At 31.2% G+C, this 13837-nt stretch overlaps 1 protein-coding gene across 1 annotated transcript in view; it reads left to right on the top strand.

Annotated features, from left to right (window-relative positions):
- LOC121985311 (mitochondrial intermediate peptidase, mitochondrial) overlaps positions 1–13837 on the top strand; it is a 47304-nt gene that overhangs the window by 18660 nt on the left and 14807 nt on the right. Inside the window, exons 12-14 of the mRNA XM_042538676.1 lie at positions 671–787; positions 10533–10658; positions 10751–10818. Of these exons, the coding sequence (XP_042394610.1) occupies positions 671–787; positions 10533–10658; positions 10751–10818 (311 nt within the window). The remainder of the gene's footprint in view (positions 1–670; positions 788–10532; positions 10659–10750; positions 10819–13837) is intronic.

Genomic DNA, 13837 nt, shown 5'->3' with positions numbered 1-13837 from the left:
ATTTACTAGCTGGAGGACTGGGAGCCAAAAGTGAAACTGTGGGAGCCATAATACCTATGGAATCCAGTTATACATTTTAACACACAATATAGCAATGTAGATTATGTCATTTTTGTAAATGATGCATGCAACATGTAATTAATATCTAGAGGTCCACTTAACAATTGCATATTAAAACAAATATTTAAGTTAGCAGTTACAAGTTTCATATTGGTACATAAAAAATTTAATTGAATGTTCCTCTCTAGGAAAACAATCATCAAATTAGATCTATGCTCACCTAGCAGTTCAAAAGAACTGCCTAAATGGATAGCATTTTACATTTAGTCCCTTCTTTAAAATTCCTAGGTGGCCACATATGTGATCGCATAAAGCACTTTTTAAAACCTTGTTTTTTCACATTGATTGCCATATACTAATTTTTTTCTCTACTATTTTATGGTTTGCATGTAATATGCCTATGTCTTCTTCCTAATGGCACAAATGATATTGCATGCCAACTTGCATGCTATAGAAAGTTGAACACCTATAGTTTTCTCCAAGTTTGAAAAGAAATTGAGCATTGTCTCTTCAAAGTTCTATTTACTCGCAAAATAAATGTTTTGATTTCTTCACCAATTATATGTACGTTTCCATATAAAATATTTCAAATCCTGTTTTTTTGTCTCAGGGTGGTTTAGGTTTCATGTATCTGGATCTTTATTCCAGGAAGGGCAAATATTCTGGCTGTGCACACTTTGCTATAAGAGGAGGGCGCCTGATATCCAAGTCAGAATACCAGCTTCCTGTATGGATGGATATTTCTTTTTTCGTTTTCTATAAATTTCAACTACTTGGATATTCTATTGTTCTCTTCAACTTAACCAACAGAAGAAGGAAGATTTGATCTCTTGGATTAGCAAAATGTGATCTTGCTGATTTGTCATTTTGTACCACTTGTTCTGAAAAAGTAATCAATTAAATATAATTTTTATAGCTCTACCAAGCTTATTGTTATGTACTGTGGCCTTCTCCACAAACAGTAGTCCACGTCCAATCTTTGCTTGGACTGCTAATTGTGCACTGACCATATCAACTAGTATGGTTTAGTATTCAGATATCTAGGGATCAACCTTCAAATAATTATGCTTGGCTTGGATCAGAACATAGCATAGGCAGTAATTTAGATATTTACATCCGTTTCTGATCCACCAAACTTGGACATTTGCTCAGAATTGAATATAATTAATAGTTAAACATAAATATTTAGACTGGCATATAACTAGTTGAAATAGCTAATAGTTTTGGAAGTTCCCCCTTTTCATGATGTAAAATTGATGGGTTCATGGGAAATCCACCTGTACTACATCATAACGCCACTTGTAGGCCATAGAAAATTGTCCATGATCTATCTGTTTACTATTTTTCGATAAATTATGGCTCACTAGATGGGAAGCATGTGTATTTTCTTAGCCATAACATTTCAGCCTTGACTGCACCAATGCTACTCAAAATCTGTGCAGTTAGCTGCAACAATTGAGTTTTGGACTACACTGTGTGCTTCTCAAGAGTTATATGCATATTTATATAGTCTTTTGATTCAATTCAATATTGAGGTGCAACATGTGAAAGCCAAGATTGAGTTAAACTTGATGGGGTTGAATGTGTACAAGTATTTTACTTTTGGAGTTCATTTCAACCCAAGATTTAAGGAGTTTCAGTTTATGATTAGATCGATATGATTTCGGTATCATTTTGTGTAATACCGATATGATTTTGATACTTTCTTAAATATAAAAAAATATTAATTAAAAAATATTTTTATTAATATTTGATTGCTATAGATGCTATTACCACCCTAACCCTAAATAAAAATAGTCATAAACCCTAAACTAAGATGAAATAAAATTAGGAGAAAGAAAAAGAAGGAATTTTTTTTTAAAAAAAAATGCAGGCCGCCAACCAAGCGAGCCCGCCGCGAGTGGCCTTGTGATCTTGCGGAGGCCTTTGCGGATCCTCCACGTGGAATGAAAGTCCTGTATGGTTCAATATCACAAATTATGTTTCAAACAATTACTTGGGAGTGGAATGAAAGTCCTATTACAAATTAAATTTGTCTTTTTTTATATATTAGTAGATAATCTCACGATATTGAAGAAAAATATCTTGTGTTTATATTCTATGCTGATGATATTGTGCTAACTGGCGATTATAAAATGATTAACTTGGAGTTCCACTTATACAGAAACTTTTGGAACCAAAGATTTTAATTTTGAGTAGAACCAAAATTTAAAGCATCATTCTATATCAAGTTTCAGCGGGACATTTATAATGGTTCATTTTTGGCACCATGCATCGCTCACATTGGACACATTAACATGCTTCACTACACTCCATTATCAACTCAATCGGTTCTAATTGTATAATCTTTTGTTCCACTTAGTTTGTTTATTTGTAAATGCAAACCAATAGTAATTACAAAGTCAATTGAATTAAAAATTTGAAACAATGAAAATAAAAAAAGTATCTCGATTGCCTAATATACATTCCTAATATTGTGCATTGGATGAGAACTTTAGTTCTATAGTTCCTTCTGAGATTAATTCATGATATTTTAAGACACATCAAATAATGCTCTCCAAATATTTAGAATTAGAATGAATCTTCATTAATCATGAGTTGGACTTTGTTTGACATAATTAAAACTGGAACAAGTATATGTATAGAATAAAAGAATGTATTTTAATTTCTTTAACTAATGGTGTTTTGGTTGGTGCATCTCTTTCCCTCCCCATTCTTTTAAATTTAACATTTTGATTAGTCTTTTTTATCCTGATGATAAAAAATACAATAGGACGATTTTTGATATTTTGGTTTCTTATCTGAAAGATCAACCATAGATGCTAATTATTTTAATAAAACAAAAAACAAAAAACACAAAGAAGGATTTTTCTTATGATTTTGATTGACTAAGAATATACCTGCAATAAAGTACCTAGACAACTACTATTTTAGCTTTTATAGAAGAAAGTAATGTAGTTATATTAATGTAATAAAGATATATGTATTAGAATTTATTATTAGTGCTAGACTTGGAGTATTACAAATTATTTTCAATAGTTGTACATTTACATCAAGTTTTAAGTCAAAGTTTCAATAATTTTACATTAATGCTTGATGAATTATGTAATCATATAAGATATACTTTCTTTGTATTCGCTATATATAGATGATTTGGTGATGAGATCGTAATTAGATTAAATTTAAAACATGAATTCTGTAGAGAAATTAGAAGCCAAAGGTTTTAATATAAACAAAAAAAATGGATATATGAAATGAAAATTTTTAATTACAAAAACTAATGAATGGAATAGTTAAGATGCATGGAAATGAAATCTTTGAAAGTAAGACTTATAGACAACTTAAATTTATTATTGAAAAAATTAAAATATTTATAAAGATATTATTCAAACTAGAAAAAAAATTGAACACAATGGACTGTTTGGAGTCTTATGTGATTATCCTACCTTGTTCAGGTGAGGAAAAAAATCTTAAACGACTCGTATGACTAGGGGTGTAATCGAGCCGAGCCGAGCCGAGCCGAGCCGAACTCTTGGATGTTTGAGTTTGACTCGTTTATAATTGAGCCGAGCTCGAACTTTATTTAACGAATATATTCATGACTCACGAGCTTTTATCGAGCATAAACGAGCTTAATAGATATAAATTATAAATTTAAATATTCATTAAAAACTAAATTATATATTTTAAAAAAATTATAATATTCTTGTTAAAATTTATAATTTTATTCTAATAAATAAATTTAATATACTATGTTTTTCATAAGTAGAGTGTAAAATCTATAAATTCAATATCAAAACTATTATTATTTTTATTTAAAAGTTGATTTATGAGCTTAACGAACATGTTCATGAGTTAACGAGCCGAATATTGTGAAGCTTGAGCTTGGTTTGTTTATCTTAACGAGCCTCATTAAACGAGTTCAAACGAGCTTTTATCGAATCGAGCTTCGAATAGCTCACGAGCGGCTTGGCTCATTTACACCCCTACGTATGACCCTCTATTCTTTATGGATGAGAGTGTTAGGCTATTACAAAACAATGTGAATAAATAGTTAATGAAATAAAGACTAGAATGACAAGATAGATATATGGAGATATTAGAAAGGATAAATAGTAAAATACTAATATGTAACAACGATTTGGGGTATATCTAATAAATGATAAAAAGTAGCCCGGTGCACCAAGCTCCTACCAATGCGGGGTCCCAAAGAAGGGTTAGACCATATTGGGACTATTGGACACAACTTTATCCTGCATTGCAATAGACTATTTTCACGACTTGAATCTATGACCTCTAGGTCACACATCAGTAACTTTACTATTACGCCAAGGCGCTCCTTCTAATAAATGATAACACGGTACAAAATATGCCAAGATAATACAAACATGTTTAAGGGTTATCAATATATTTTGTATCATAAAAAGAAGTTAAACTTATTAGAGTGGAATGTAAAAAAGTTAAGAGGAAGACCAAAGAAACATTAGTGACAACAACAATAATCAAACCTTTATCCCACTAAGTGAGGTCAGCTATATGAATTCTCCTATATCATTAAGCTCGATCCCTACTATATCATCATTTAATTTAAATGAATTTTATGCTGGTTTCATTGCTAACCAAGTATTTTTTTTTTGTCTCTCTAACTCTATTAATGGTGGCAAAAGACAATTCGCTCACCCCAGCGCCTCTGCCAGTCCGTACATGCCAATACAGAAGAGGTAAATTACGAGTGGCTACTAACCTTGGGCACTTGAATAGTGCATGGGGGAGGGCAGACATCGGCTACTAGCCGAGATTTGACCCTAGACCTCATGGTGGCAACACCATCATGCGCTAGCCAACTGCCTATCCTGAGGGGACTCTCTAACTCTATTAATGTGCATATTGGTTATGGTTTACCATTGCCTAAATGGGACATTTTTTGGTCGCATTTGTTTACATGAATAATATCTTTTAAATGGGTTATAACCCATTCCAATATTCATAAATATGTCTCTTATAGTTTTTCTTCAATTGGTGCAATCCTAATTTTTTTTTCTAACGTTCTCATTTCTCATTTAATCCATCCTCGTATGTGCGCTTATTCACCTTAACCTCCTCATATTGCGATTTTCATTTTTCGCGCATGTGCTCGTTTCATAGCCCAACATTCAATTCTATATAATATTGAAGTTCTAATTGTCATTTTATAAAACCTTTTTTAAGCTTTAAAGACACCTTACACTGACAAAGAGCACTTGATGCTCTCCATTTCAACAATCTTGGTAAAATATCTATATTAACCTCTCTATTATTTTGCAAAAACGAACCTGGATACTTAAAGCTCTTAGTTATAGGTAACTCGCTATCTCCTATCTTAACAATTATCTTGATACGTCTATTATTACTAACTTATATTCTATATATTCTGTCTTTACTCTACTAAGTCAACTTTACTTCAGTGTTTCCCTTCAAGATTCGAGCTTAGCATTTACTCTTTCACATATTTCATCAATCAAAACAATATCATCTATAAACATGCACCATGATAATGTGTTTTAGATGTGTCTAGTAAGTTCATTCATAATTAGTGTAAAAAAGATATGAGCTTAAAAGCTAATTCTTTTGTAACTTTATTTTTATAGGAAACATTTCAGTTAATCTGCTTGAGTCTTCACTCTTATTTCTGCATTCTTATACATATCCTTAATTATTTCAATATACGCTATATTAATTTTGTTATAAGTTTTTTCGAGGTCAATAAATACTATGTGTAAGTCTTGCTTCTTTTCTTATATTTTTCAATCAGTTGTCTTAGAAGATGTAGGTGTTCTATCGTCGGCCTCGCAAACAAATGCAAATTGATTTTTGATCTCCTTAACCTTTTTTTTATTACTCTTTCCCATAGCTTAATACCCCTATATTTCATATAATTTTGTACATCTCTTTTGTTTTTACTCGGACTAGAGTACTGACCCTCCCCTAATCATACATTTTTATTTCTAATATTAGGTGGAATATCTTTTTAAGTTTTTAGGATCCTACTTTCCTAGCATTTTCATACCTCTATCGGAATATCATTTGGTCCACCCGTGTTTTTATTTTGTATCCTATTTAACGTTTGTTTTATTTTTTTAAATTCTCCAATAAAAATTTAAATTTCTGTACTCTAACTTACTTAAGCTTTCTAAGCTAAGTTAGTCACCTAGACAGTTGATGAAAATACTTCTTCTATCGCTTATTTATTTACTCATCCTTCACGAGTACCCTAAGTGTTCAAAAACTTCATTCTTAGTTTCACTACTATTTTCTTGACTTTTTTCTTTTCTACTATATATTTTTTAAAGTTTTTTTTTATCATTTTTACAAATCTGTAGTAATTTATAGGTTGTTTTTTTAATCACTTTCTCTTGTACTTCTTTATTCTCTACCACTAAGATTCTTTGTTTGTAGTATTTGTCCTCTTGACTCATCGAGTAGGCTCTTGGCCACCGTTTTCAACTTTAATGTCAACTTATCCCATGTCGTATTATAGTCATCATGTATTTCTTCTAATATTTGTACTTCTACTCTCTCCTTAAAGATACTTTGCTTCCTATCCTTTAACTTCCACCACTTGATGAGCCATGTATATTTTTCTTTCAAAACTACTATGCTCGAGGCACATATTTAATTACATAAACCTATGTTGGGTGATTTTTTTTTAAGGGATGACCAAACAATCTTTATAAATTTTTGTATCTTGCTTTTGGACCATAAGAGAATCATTTTTCAACACGTTGTTCCACTTCTAAATGTAACCAGGTGCTCTCTCTTTTTGAAAAATATATTACAACAACAACCAAGCCTTAACCTATTAGGTGGGGTCGGCTATATGGATCCTTTTACGCTATTGGGCTTTATCCCCTATTATATTATTATCTATATTTAAATAAATTTTATCTTGTTTTATTGTTGTTAATGAAGTCGTTTTTGGCCTTCCTCGTTTGATGTGCGTATTTGTTATAGTTTCACATTGCTTAAAGCATTTATTAGTCATCTAAATATATATCCGTATCATCTTAAACGTATTTCTCGAAGTTTTTCCTCAATAGATACAACTCCGACTTTTTCTCTAATGCTCTCATTTCTTATTCTGTCCATTTTTGTATGTCTGCATCCATCTTAACATCCTCATCTTTGCAACTTTCATCTTTTGCTCATGTGCTCGAGTCATAGCACAATATTCGATGTCATATAATATAGCAGGTCTAATCGCCATTTTATAGAACTTTCCTTTAAGTTTTAGAGGTACTTCACGATAACATAAAACACCTAACACTCTCCTTTATTTTAACCATCCTACTTGTATTCTTTGCAAGACATCTCTCTCAATCTCTTTTACAAAAATAATCCTAAATACTTAAAGCTCTTAGATAACTCGTCATCTCCTATCTTAACAATTATCTCATTATGTCTAATATTGCTAAACTTAAATTCCATATATTCTATCTTTACTCTACTATGCCTAAAACCTTTTACTTTTAGTGTTTCTCACTAAGATTCTAGTTTAGCATTTACTTTATTACGTGTCTCATCTATCGAAACACTATCATCTACAAATAACATGCACCATGATATTGTGTCTTGAATATGAGTTCGTCCATAATTAGTGTAAAAAGATAAGGACTTAGAGTTGATTCTTGATGTAGTCGTATTTTTATTGAAAATGCTTCGGTTAATCCGCCTGAAGTCTTTACTTTAATCGTTACATCTTCATACATATCTTTAATTAGTTCAATATATATTACGTTAAAGTCTCTCTTTTCTAAAATTCTCCATATTATTTCTCTTAGCACCCTATCATAATAACATGCGTAGACTTTATTTTTGCTCTCGATACTTTGCAATTAGTTACCTGAGAAGATGTATAAACTTCTATTGTCAACCTTCCATGCATGAACCCAAATTGATTTTCATCACCATAATCTCCCTCTATAATTTTTTTTCTATTACTCTTTCTCAAAGTTTCATGGTATGACTCATTAGTTTAATACCCTTATAGTTTGCACAATTTTGTACGTCTCCCTTGTTCTTATATAAGAGAACTGGAGTATTTACTCATCATTGTTCTGACATTTTTTTTTGTTTTCAATATCATGTTAAATAATTTTGTAAGTCATTCAATAACTTGTTTCTCTAAACACTTTCATGCCTCAATCGAAATATCATCTGGTCCAACGACTTTTCCATTGTGCATCCCTTTTAAAACTTGTTATACTTTTAAAGTTTGAATTCTACGATAAAAATTTAAATTTCTATACTCATTTGACCTACTTAAATTACTTAAGTTAAGTTGATCACCTAAACTTTCATTAAAAAGTTAATGAAAATAGATCTCTTGTCTTCCTTCTCTCACTTTAACTATTTTATAAATGTCTCTTTCCTCTTCTTTAAAAGTTTTACTCTTTACTTTATTCACTATTTTCTTAGCCTCTTTCTTTGCTACTATATATATTTTTTAAAGTTTTCCTCGTTTTTAAAAATATATAATTCCTTATAAGCTATTCGTTTTTTCCCTTCACTTTCTCCTTAAAAATGCATTAGCAATATTATAAATATATTTTTTAATGTTTTTCTCGTTTTTACAAATATATAATTCCTTATAAGATATTCGTTTTTTCCCTTCACTTTCTCCTTAAAAATGCATTAGCAATATTATAAATTGATATGCTATCGCAAAATCCAATATAACTTCTTCATTTCTTATTCCAAAACTGTAGTCCTAATGCACCCTATCATATTTCTCATTTCTTATTCCTACATACTCATTTAAATCTCCTCCTATTAAAATTATCTTGTTTGTCGAATATTTTTATATACTTTCTCATCTAGGTCTTTCCAAAATCTATGTTTAGTGTCTTCATCTAATCCTGCTTTTGATGCAAATATGTTAATTGCATTATTTTTTTTTTCTACTATTATTTTGAGAGCTAAAATCCAATCTCTCTTTCTAACTATTAGTATTTCGTCTCTTAACGAATTATCTACAAAAATTCTTATTCCATTTCTCGTTTGATTTTTTCTTGTGTATCATAACTTATAACCTCAGTTCTTTATCCTCCTTGCCTAATTCTTTTCCTAATCATTGTGTTCCTATATTTCATATTCCAAATCTGAGACAATTAGTATTCCTATTATGTTTGTTTTTATCCAATCGAAGTTATGAAAACTCTTGCATATTTAATACCACTAAATTCTCATAGAGATATAGTAGTCTTTGTTAAGATGTTGTAATTAGATCTGCAACACGTTTCTTTCACGGAACAACCAAAGAACATTAGTCAATGCTATAAAATGATTTAATTAGTTTTAATATTCCTAATTATATCGTTGCACAACGGTTAGAGGGATAAGATTTATGATGAACACACTTGGATGATGAATTTTAAATGATGAAGTCTTAATAATGATTTTATTCTAATAACTGAAATATTAATAATACTAGAAAATGTTGTCTTGAAACAAAGAGGAGCTTTTAAAATCTTATGTCATTTTTGCACGCCCTTTAGGCTAAAACAATTTTAAAATTATGAAGTCTTAAATATTATGATCCACCATATTCTATGGACTAGTGTATTGGGCTTTTAAAATTAATATAGGAAAAACAATGAAAATGCATAATTGCATATGTTGTTGATACTGGGAAAGAAAAAATAAGAAAAATACTCTTATATGATAGCTATGAGGTAAAACTTCATTAATAATAAAATAAAAGACAATAGGTTACATCAAAAGTGAGAGTGTTTAAGATGGACAAGATGGACACAGAAGAAATGAGAACATTAGAAAGTCACAATTACACCCCCAATTAAGCGATGTGAGAGCAAGGAGACTAAAGAAACTTGGTTAGCAACAATAAAATAATATGAAATTCATTTAAATATGGATGAGGTTATAGTAGGATGTCGAGCCAACAGTATAGGAGGATCCCAATAGCAACCTCACTTAGTCCGATAAAGGCGATACAGGCTTGGTTGTTGTTGTATTTATAAAAATGATTAAAAGTTTATTTGGTAGCCTTTCACAATATTCATAAGGTCATGTAGCCAACCCTAAATAGTTGGGACAAACAAGCCTAGAGGATGATGATTCGATCCATTAGAACAAGCTGAGTTGGTGTACCTAATTATATTCCTCCGTGCTAGCTGCTTTTTTGATGAGTCATTGATCTGTTGATTAATTAATTAGGAGTTTGGTGGCTCATTTGCCCTTTTCTGAAATCTACGTTTCAGATTGCCTTTAAATGGACCTGTTAATTTCTTTAATCAGGCGTATTATTCTCCTAGCCTGAACAGTTTTGGTTACCAGCAAGGAAGCATTTGTTCATGTTTGGAAGATTTAACAATAACATCTAATTAAGCTACTCTTTGAATCTATAGCACTTGATAGGAATTTTTTTTTATTGAATTATTGCTGAATTTTTAACTGTGAAGTAATTGTTGTTACAGGTTGTTGCTTTGGTTTGTGATTTCATAGGTTCACCTGGATCATTAACTTCAAGGCTCAACCACTATGAGGTTGAAACTCTTTTTCACGAGTTTGGTCATGCTCTTCATTCTCTTCTCTCGAGAACGGTACTTAAAATTGGTCAACTTTTACTTCACCTTATTCTTTGTTGTTGATACGTTCTTTATTTACATTGACATATCTAATTATTACTTCTCAGGATTATCAGCATTTCTCTGGTACCAGAGTTGTTCTTGATATTGCTGAGATACCTTCAATCCTTTTTGAGTAAGATAAAATTAGTGTTTTTGTTTGTTATGTTTGGTGCAATCGATCACATGTAATAGCCTTATCAGAGTAATGCTTTTTTTATGTGATTTGGACTAAACACTCAAATTATTGATTGTGGGTTTCAATATGCTAATTGGTGTTGAAGACGAATATAATCTTCATTGTTTATATATGTTGTTTATCTATGCGATCATGTAGTTTTATAATGTGCAAGAAGTACGAAGCTTTCAATATCTACAGAGAAATAGGATTTTACATGTGTAGACATGATCATATCTATTAGAACTGTGAGGGATATAGCCTGATAGCTAAAGGAAGGTGAATAGCGTTTAACTTGCAAATGAGCTCTTATTCTTGTTAATGACTTAGCAAGGTCAATTAAAAATTATTAATGCAGCAAGAATAAAATAAGCAAGAATACCAATGCTAACAAGCCGATGTAAAGTGGTTCAAAACCCTTGTACCTACTCCACAACCTATGGCTCTTCAGCAAGTCACTTCCGAAAACTCACTAGCTTTTGCCCTTCTCAAATCTTTTTGAGGTGAAGAAACCTATCTTCTTTATAAGATGAGGAACAAATAAAGCTTAAGAGATTAAGGCTAAAGATTACACAAAGAGAGCTTAGGATATTAAGGCTAAAGATTACTCAAAGGGAGCTCAAACATAAGCCTTTGAATACTCTTCGTGGTCCTCCTTTTATAGCTTTCAAACATCTTCAGCTTCACTTTCTCTTCTATTGTTTTGTCGCCAATCAATTGACTGAATCCACCATCATTGATTGTTTTTTTTTATATGTTTCACTCTACTAACAATTATCTCAATTGATTTGGCTTCCGCTATTAGTCACTTGTTTTCCTGTGAACCTTAGATCATCATAGTATTGTCGCATATTATTGCCACTCAGCTTTGACAGAGTCAATGGCCACCTTAAACTTTTCAATTGAGTCATCAATGGACTGCCCATTTGACTTAGTCATAAACAAAAATATTCTATTAATTATGTCAACTGCCTAGTTGACTTACTCATTAGTCGACTGAATCCTACTCTTTAGTAGAATGGGTCATCGACCACGACCACTTAATGGTCAAGTCTTCACGTAAGTTGAGAATTACTATGAGTTGCAACAAGTCTATCTCAAGTCATTTAAGGGTTTACTTTATAGTACATTTCACGAAGATTGTCTTTCGCCAGGTTACTTAACCCTCTGATGCATTGAGCCCTCAGTTTGATCCATGTATTCTCCTTCACTTTTCACCTATATAACTTGCCGTTGAACCTCAATATCCGCATCTTCTGGTCCCTATCTCTTGTGTACCACAAGTCACCAAGTCAATCTCTAACCTTTGCATGCCAAATCTCTGAACGTATTCAATCAAGTTTCTACACAACTTCATGCACACATTCAATAAAAACAATTATCAACTTAAACCTTTTGCCCAAAGATCAAAATTCATGATCAAACTTAATCACTTACAGTATGATTGCACCAATAATCCTCTTTTTAATGTTTGATAATATATTTAATTTAGGAAAATTACAAAATAAATTGAGACCTAAACTAGCTTCCATAGAGTTAAGAATTTTCTAAGAAGAGAATGATGCTCTAACTTAAACTTTTCCTCTTTTCCCCCCTAACAAAGATTACAATGTTGCACAATATAAACTTATGAAGTCATTAAGTTGTATTCCTAATCCTCCAAACATATCTAAAACGAATAAACAAGTCAACATGATCAAAATCAGCCTAAAAAGTTCATTGTTGAACTTTCTGCACAATTTTGCAATCATGTTTGTAAGTGTTTCTAACACGATAATTTTTCATGAAAATTCATCATAATTTTTAAATTTTGTACAAACATGAAAATCAATCAGAAGTTGCAATAATTATTAAGTCCCAAGTCTTTGTTTTGAGATCTAAATTTTGAAAATCATAACCCACCTTAAGTTTTTAAACATGAATTTATATTTTCGAAATAAATTTTTTAAGTATGTCCTAAAAGCCAAATGCATACTATCAATGCATTAATCTTCCCCATAGTTGGTCGATGATTACCATCTTAGATACTTATGGTTCATTAAAATGCATCATAACATTGTGAATCAATAACATCCTCCTAACATCTCATTTAATATTTATGTTCCTCAAATCAAGTTCAACCTGTGTTTTTTAACTGAAATGTAAATAAGGTATTACTAACTTTGCTTTGTGATCTAGCAAAGTATTAAGTAAAGTATACTAGATAAGCTTTTGTAAGACCCGATCAAATTTACTGAGTACTCTTTAGGTATCCATTTCCTATGTATCTTCTTTGTCTTATATTGTGCCTAGCAATCAGACAATGATGTCTTTTCATTCTTAGATTCTTTGTATCCTAATCTATTCTTGCTAAAATTTACTCTTTGTCTACTTATTATCATGTTCAAGGATTTATAGCCTATGACAAAACTTTCTAGGGTCGTCCTTAAGCTATTTATTTATTTCTTCAACCCCTTGTTCTCTACTTCTAAATAAAGCAATTTATTATTATAAAGTAGAGTCTTGTAGTCCTTGTTTTAAAATCCCTACAAATTTTTTGAGATGCACATTATTTCTCTTAGGCATACTGATCTATTAAACTAGAAATTACATCTAATAATTAGATCTTCACCTCACTTAACTGATAAATTCTTTATATCCCCTTGACTTGAGCTATTGTTTTCTTTCTCAGATGGTGTTGAGAGTACTCCATCATTGTTGACAGGGAGGGCTAGGAAGGGTCTATTCTTAATTTCCTCCTCTTCCTTCAATGAGGAGTTATGATCCTACTTGTCTTACCATGTAGCCCTCTTCATGACTATTTGCCAAAGAAAGATTTTAATGAAGATTTTGGAATAAGACTTCTCTTCTTCTTATCCTTCCCCTTCTTGCTTACCATAAGAGCTACTCCTCTTTTCTAGGATTTTCTTCTTCCACCATTCCTTCTCATTTAGATTCATGCGATTTCATTGTAGAAACAAATCTTCTAGTGTGCTTA

Source organism: Zingiber officinale, chromosome 5B, assembly GCF_018446385.1.
Source record: "Zingiber officinale cultivar Zhangliang chromosome 5B, Zo_v1.1, whole genome shotgun sequence".
In the NCBI taxonomy this organism is placed as follows: Eukaryota; Viridiplantae; Streptophyta; class Magnoliopsida; order Zingiberales; family Zingiberaceae; genus Zingiber; species Zingiber officinale.
This window is presented reverse-complemented; position numbering and strand designations above follow the sequence as displayed.